The 7,603-nt window shown below is 36.6% G+C and overlaps 2 protein-coding genes across 2 annotated transcripts in view; both read right to left on the minus strand.

The window, feature by feature from the left end:
• Positions 1-7,603, minus strand: part of LOC113215183 (hormone receptor 4) — a 129,436-nt gene that overhangs the window by 8,289 nt on the left and 113,544 nt on the right. The gene's annotated exons all lie outside the window — the stretch shown is intronic.
• LOC113215028 (transcription elongation factor SPT6) lies at positions 976-7,122 on the minus strand (the record flags this gene model as incomplete). The annotated part of the gene is given in 19 exon segments (XM_052277620.1): positions 976-1,133; positions 1,235-1,380; positions 1,468-1,705; positions 1,796-2,107; positions 2,188-2,392; positions 2,487-3,233; positions 3,312-3,607; positions 3,715-3,852; positions 3,956-4,168; positions 4,260-4,475; positions 4,561-4,737; positions 4,819-5,164; positions 5,251-5,724; positions 5,803-5,945; positions 6,029-6,226; positions 6,312-6,446; positions 6,555-6,636; positions 6,745-6,870; positions 6,956-7,122. Coding segments are annotated over 19 exon segments (4,467 nt in total), but the record flags the coding sequence as incomplete, so codon positions are not given.

A 7,603-nucleotide genomic window follows, 5' to 3' on the forward strand; every position in this document is an offset into this window, starting at 1 on the left:
TATTAATGCTACTAGCTATTTTACCCACTCAATTTGTGTATTCAAAATATCAAAGAGCTTGCTGTAGCTTTTATTTGTTATGTATTAATGCTACTAGCTATTTTACCCACTCAATTTGTGTGTTCAAAATATCACAGTGAGCTTGCTGTAGCTTTTATTTGTTATTTATTACTGCATTTATACCCACTCAGTTTGCGTATTTAAAATATTCAAGTGAGCGGGCTTTGTCTTGTCCTGAAACTTCTGCTGTTTGTCTCTGCCTTCATTTCTTTACTAACTTTAAATAGTTGTTTAAATGTTAGGAGGTTTTGTACCTACTCAAATTGTGTATTCAAAATATCCAAGCGAGTTTGGCTCTAGCCTTGTACTGAAAACTTTCTGATGTTTGACTCGGACTCCTCCATGAGGGATATTGTTTGGCTGTTTAAGTGTCATTCTGCTTTTTAAAAAAATGGAAGTGGTGGAATTGATGATTTATGTAATAAAACATTACTTTTCAGTATCACTTTGTTTATTTGGTCTCAGAAAAATAATCAGTCCAAATATCTTTGGACATGTGAAAAATTCACAGCACTTTGGCACGTGTAATAGCTTTGTTGGCTTTGCTAAAGCAAGTCTCACTAATAAGTGAAATAAATGACAAACACATTAAATATAGTAGAAAAAAACAAAAAATAATCAGTCTGAATATCTTTGGACAAGTGAAAAATTCACAGCACTTGTAAGTGTTGAACTGGGAGTTGCACACTACAAGTGTTTAGCAGTTGCACACTTGGTTTATCAGTGTAGCTCTAGCAGCCTCTTCTTATAATATGATTAAAAATAAAACAGAAATATGCACCAAATGTGTCAGTGGTGCACGTTTGGTCATTTCTTTTGTGGGCAGGAGCTACATGAGAGAACTGAGCCACACGCAGCGCGCTTGATGAATGTCTCTCCTTATAACTCAGACAGGCGTCTACAATACATCACGAATACTGGTAGGCGTTGAAAGCGTGTTAATCTTTTTCACGCATAATTTTATTTCATTTCACATAATTTAATTTGATTATTGGGCGTTTCTCGAAGGCTGCCAGATACGGAACTCCACCCGGGCCGCCGAGTCCAGCTCCGCGTCCTGAAGGTGTATATGGCTGTAAAAAGAAAACAACAACAGTTAAGTATTGTCACAGCACAAAAAATGTTGATTGATTGATTGATTGATTAATTAATTGATACTGATTAGGATGCTTACAGTGTTAGGGTAACCATGAACGCCGCTTGCTCCATAAACACCAGGGGTGTGAGAATAATGTGGAGTCTGACTAGCCACCTGTGAAAGGCTGTGAAGCATGTGGGTTGGCATACTCTGTGCAACTCTCTGGATGGCAGGGTCAATATCTGAAATAGAGGATTTCCACATGTCATTAACCAAAACTGAATACCCAAAATGTCATTGTCTGTTATATCATTTAACATAAAACTTACTAGCCATGCTAAGATTTGGAGTTGCTGGAAAAGGTGTTCTGCTGGTAATTCCAGCACGAGGAGTGCTAGGTGTGCTTCCAGGAATAGGATCTCTAAAATGTTCTTTGAACCACTTGAAAAGTTCATTCAAATTATCAAACATTTGTTGTCTAAATCTAAATCCATCAGGAGTAACAGTCACATATTCATGTCTGCATCGATTTAATATATATGAAAGCATAAATTTTCCAGGGAGGGACTGTAATAAAGAAATGTTGCAAATAAGTTTACCTAGAGTTAGATATACTGTTTTTCAAATAATATTGATTAATTCATTGTGAGAACTTGCCTGAGATGCTGATATTATGTAATGAATTTTGCTTGGATTTCTACGTCTTTCATCCTTCAGTATTTCTTCCGCCTTATCCTTTTTCCCACCCATAGTTTCACGGTAGTATTTGAACGATATCAAATCACGAGCATGTGAAGCCATGGGATTCACATGCCGAGCTATGATTTCATCAAGGTCTTCAAACTCATCTTTGCCAATCCACAAAGATTGGCCAAGTGAAAAAGAGTTCTCTTTACCTTCTTCTCTGACATCAATGTGCTGATAGATATTGTCAGCTACTTTCCAAGTAACGGTCAAATGATCAGCTCCCTGAAGGAAGAAGGGTGTTAATTAATTTGAGTTGGAAGGAAATTTGTATATTAAGAAAAACTAAAAACAATGACACTTACCTTACTAGATGGTCTGACAATACATTCACCCTGATCAAGACTAGCCATGAGTTTCTCAGCTTCTTTAAATGAAATATTGTGGAAAGAAGGATGAACAATAACTCTTTTGATGTAGGCATGTTGTTGCTTCATTTTTTTAGCATCCTCTTCCACTTTCTTGTCTTTTGACTCCCTCTCAGTATCATAATACGGGTCTCGATTAGGTCTGTAAATTAGATAGGAGAATATAGATATTTGAAAAACCAAAAATGCAAGACAAAAAACATTGTGTCTTTGTTGTCACAAAAATGATATCTTACCGCCATTCATGATTGGCATCCATGAGGTCTGAAGATTTGGAGGTACACTCAACAGAAAATCTATTCACATCTATCTTTGTTATGCGACAATGAATTATCTGGTTCGTTTTAACTCTTTCTTCAGGATTACTAACATGCTTGTCTGACAAGTTTTTAATGTGAATGTATCCTTGAATACCATTATCAAGGCGTAACTTCACACCAGTAGCTTTTCCCGGACATGTTTCAGCATCAAAATGATTCCAAACTTCTGAGAGCTCTGGGAAATCATTTTTCAAACAGAAAGGACATTGCCACAAGCCAGTCTCATCATTCCTGACGGGGTTGGCATTATCCAATTGCTCATGTTGTGGTTTCCGATGTTGAATGCCAATTACAGTAGCTAATATCATTTTTCCAAGATAAAATATTTCAGGGTTCTCCTTAGTTAGAATATCAAAAAGTTCTTCAGGATTAGGCGAAGCAAATGGAGTACGCATATCCTTGTACCTGTGGTTAAGTTCATTTCTGATGTCATACAAAGTTATGCTCTTATTGCCAAACCCTTGTCTCTCAAGTTCTTCGGCAAAAGCGTCCAGATCAAGATCTTTTAATCTCTCTGGAGACTCCAAAATTTCCTCTAACACCCCAGCAGGGTTGGCGTCCTCATCATCATACTCCAAGGCATCCACTGCCATTTTTCTTGCCCATTCATAGGCTTCAGGATGTACACGAGATCCATCAAGAACCTCAACATATGCTTCGGTGCTAAAAAACAAATAGGCTTTAAAAATTTGTCCTCATCTTGTAATTCCAAACTAAAGCCAAATCAACCAAGTATGTTACCTGTCTCCTAATGAATTCGTGTCAATACGAATGAATCCAGCACAATTAATAAAGACCTTGGGTCCCATGTGACATGAGGTTACTAATTGAGTACGGTTTTCCAAACGCTGATTTGTCTGCTTTAGAAGCTTGATTAGAGCTGTTCCTTTGCGAGGACCAAGACCACAAATAAATTGAACAAGGTTGGCAGTTTGACCAGTTTGAACAGCAACATTAATATCTACTCCAACTTCATTTGTTCGATTCACAAACTCCAGGTACAAAGCTTCCAATAAGTCTTCTTTAGCCAATTGGTCCTAGAAAGAAAGTTTGTAAAAATTTGTTTAATATATTTCAACACATGCAGAGGGATAAAACTGTGGTAATTAAGATGAAAATACAGTAGTCAAAGAGTTTCTCTTACCTGGAGGGGGTGAAACCGAAGACACAAAATTTCTTCATCACTAGTGCATAATTGAGAGTACTCTATCAAAGGATCTTGTAACCGGCGTGCAAGAGATATAGATTGTCTTAAAAGCAGAGGATAATCTCGGAACTCATTCTGAAATTTAGAAAGTTTAAGTCACTTAACTGAATAAATTTAATTTACCTTCTGTACAAAGAAATATTAAGATGTTAATACAGATTAATTTAATTAACATTACCTCTGCCTTAATAGAGTTGGCAAAAATTTTGGCAAGGTCATTGTCAACAATTTCAACATTGATGGAAGGGAACTGATCATCTTCCACCAAATCCTTCACAACATTTTTCAGGTCCTGAATAATCATTAATGCATCTCGGCTCTCTCCACCCACAGCAATAACATGAGGTTTCTTAGTTGAAATAAAATAGCGCAATGCAGTAAGATCGGCCTCCTGCAAAGAAACAAACACGTACAGCAGAATAAACATGTAACTCTTAACTGAATTTTAAAGACTAGTGATTCAAATATTACAATAAAAATACCTTTTGAAGCTTATCATCTTCCCTGTAACCATTGCGCCTCTTCAAAATGCTAGGCAACCGTAAATAGTCAGTCACCTCTCCATCTGGGGCAACAATACAAGCAAATGCAGCCTGAGAAAAATCAGGGACATAGGCAAGACCCATAACACGAAGCCCCTTTGATGTGTCCCACTCATCTTCATCCTCATCTGGAAAGTCTACGTTGTATGGTGCAATCTAAGGAAAGTTTTTGGGCCAAATATTAGAATATAAGCTTAACTGAATAAAATAACCACTGAGAAAAATGTATGTTCAGCCTCACCTTTATCCAGTTGTACAAACGTCGGCAACATGCACGCAGAACACAATCCTTTGCCTCGTTCAGTAATACACTCTTAAGTTCTTTTCTAATTTCCGGAATTAACATTTTACGGAGAGCAAGATCAACACATTCTACTCGAATTGTATTCCATTCTTGGACATGTTTAATGAATTCATCCTAGAATTTAAGAAAGCATCAAAATTTAGTACAGCAAAACAGATATTGTAGTTTCATATTGAATAAACAAAATTGCCATACCCTAAGGTACAGTTGTTTGGCTTCTTCAATAAATGAAGCAGTCGTCAAGCCTTCTATTTGGTCAGAAAAAGAGATAGTTATGTTCTTTTCTTCCTCAGCCATTATAAGCTTTAAGAACTGTTCATCAGATAAGTCACGAACAGGTTTCCCTTTCAGATATTTCAGTCCATAAATAGGGTGGTTTTCATCAATTTCTTTTATTCCTTTCTTTGTAGGAATTACATCAATTTTGGATCGCTCAAAAAGGGCCTCCCTAACACATTTCCGCACTAATGGCTCCCTAGACAACTGTGCAGCAACCATATACTTAACAGCCTTCAAAACCTCCTCAGAATTAGGAAATTGTCTGCAAAAATGACACAAGTAAAAACTAAGTTAATGAGGAAATTAAAAAAGAAATATGGAACATTGAAATTTAGCTTCAACACTTACGCAGAAAGATATTCTTTAGCTAACACAAGAGGTTCAACAGATTCTTGTTCTACCTCATGTCGTTGGTAATTGTCTCTCAAGTTCTCAGCAAACTGTTCAGGAGAGAGGCCAAACCGTTTGGCAAATCCTGCTAATCGTGCTTTACGACACATACTGTATGGTCCAGACCTAACAGCCTGCTTCACTTGTTCCTGAGGTTCATCCTCCTCCATATCATCTTCCTCATCATCAAGGTCATCATCGTCCTCTACATCGTCATCAGTCACCTCCTCTTCTTCACCATCATCATTAACAATAGTTTTCTTTTTCTTCCTTCTTTCGCGTCGATTACGCTGTGCTTCTTTCCTTTGCTGTCGCTCTAGTTTCTCTATAGCTTTGCAAGCTGCTTGCATAGCTGGAACCTCGTGTGAATAATAGAGTTGAAAATGTAAGGAGACATCTCGAAAATCCTCTTGAGTCTGTACAGCTCGCACTCTGTTGAAATGAAACAATTCCAATTAAAACATTATAAAAAATGCAAAGTATTTTTAGAAAAATCAGACATCTGATTACCGGTCAATATCATCATCTGTCAAAACTCTGACATCTTCAGGAATGTCTGCTGTGCTGTCTTTAGTAAGCTGCTCCCCTTGATAATCACGCATTTTTTCAAAAAGTTTAATAAGTGTTTGTTTGCGTGCTGATAACTGACACCACTGGATAAATTAAAAGATTAGATTAGATACCAAAACATTAAGTTCTACGGTAACTTGAGTGTTTCAAGATACTTTTGGCCTACCTTTTCATCATACTTGTAAACCTTCCACAGATCACTTAATGTGAGCTCTGGAGAAACATATTCTTTCCTATAAAATGCAATAAAAGGAACTTCCAAACTTTGATTTCGCATGAAGTCAAGGGCCTTCTTAATTTTATATGTTGTTGCACTGGGTTCTTTTCGTATCTTTTCACTCTCAGAATTTAAGCCATGCTGATGCTGAATCCAAACCAGAGATCTTTTAGAAACAGTACACAAATGAAAAGATGCAATACAGTACCTAATATGATTTTGAGTTGCTTACCTGAGTTGATATAGAAGGCTTGCAAAAGGCTTGCTTGAAGATCCAAGCAGCCTCATCTTCTAATTTATCGTCAGTTTCTGGTGTTACTGGCGTATCACGCAACTGCATCCTTTCAGGAATGTCTGTGTTACGAATCTGGGAGAAATTACAAAATAAAAATAATTTTAGATTAGAAATACAAATGAAAAACACTTTAATCAAAGACAAAAAGCCAACAAGAATGGGTAGTAGTGATATACTAACCTGATTATCTAAATCAGTAAAATAGCCTCTTTTAAGTTCGCTGGGTTCATAAATTTCAAATATAGATTTCTTTGCTTTCCTCCTGTATAAAACAAAGGAAAAGTGTATCATAATAAGCACAAGATAAGGGTGTTGATTGGTGTAAAGAGCTATATAGATTAGATAATAGTATTAGTGACAACAATCCTACCTCCTTCCAGGATCATCCTCTTTTTGATAATCTTCATCCTCTTCCTCTTCCTCTTCTTGGTCATATTTATCAAACTCATCATAGTCAAAATCTACTCCAAAGATGTCTTGTGCTTCTTGAAGAGCCCTTGAAAGATTAAGCACAGACAAAATAGATCAAATTACAACTTAAAAGAGCGGTTTACACAGGAATATACGTAATAGATACTTACGCATCAGTAAAAATAGGTTTCCGCTTTTGGCGTTTAACAGTGATAGGGCGTCCCTCATCATCGACAATAAAATCATCTGCATCTGAGTAATCATTTCCTTCTTCATCACATTCTTCATCAAAATCACCAGCAGTTTCATCTCGCCTTTCTGAGGATCGATCTTCTTCCTGTTAGAAAAAAAAGGGCATAAGATAAAAATACAAATCGGTTTTAACTTACATAGCAAAATCATCAGTAGCTGCTCATGCCCCACATCCAAGACGGGGTAAGAAAAAAAGAAAGGAGCCGAAAAAAAAGGAAGAAAAAAGGCACTTAAACGAAACCTACCCTTTCATCCACCTCCTAGTTTAGTCACACCACACTTTGAAAAAGCATCTCCCAAAATTTGTTACACACAAAAACAAGACAAAATAGAATAAAGCAAATCCCACTAAATGCAGATCAAGATTTAAAAAAAATTATTCTGAAGGAAAAAATTGCAGGCATCTCTATAAGCTAACAAGATAGGAATCAAACTGGACACAGAACACCCTAGCTCAAGAACATTTTTAAGAAGCACAACAACAAACAATAAACAGAAAAAGAAAAGGCATATAATATATGAATGTTCAGCTTACGTTATCAGAGCCCTCAAAAAGGTCCTTGGCA

Source organism: Frankliniella occidentalis, unplaced genomic scaffold, assembly GCF_000697945.3.
Source record: "Frankliniella occidentalis isolate FOCC.00 unplaced genomic scaffold, Focc_3.1 Scaffold11, whole genome shotgun sequence".
Lineage (NCBI taxonomy): Eukaryota > Metazoa > Arthropoda > Insecta > Thysanoptera > Thripidae > Frankliniella > Frankliniella occidentalis.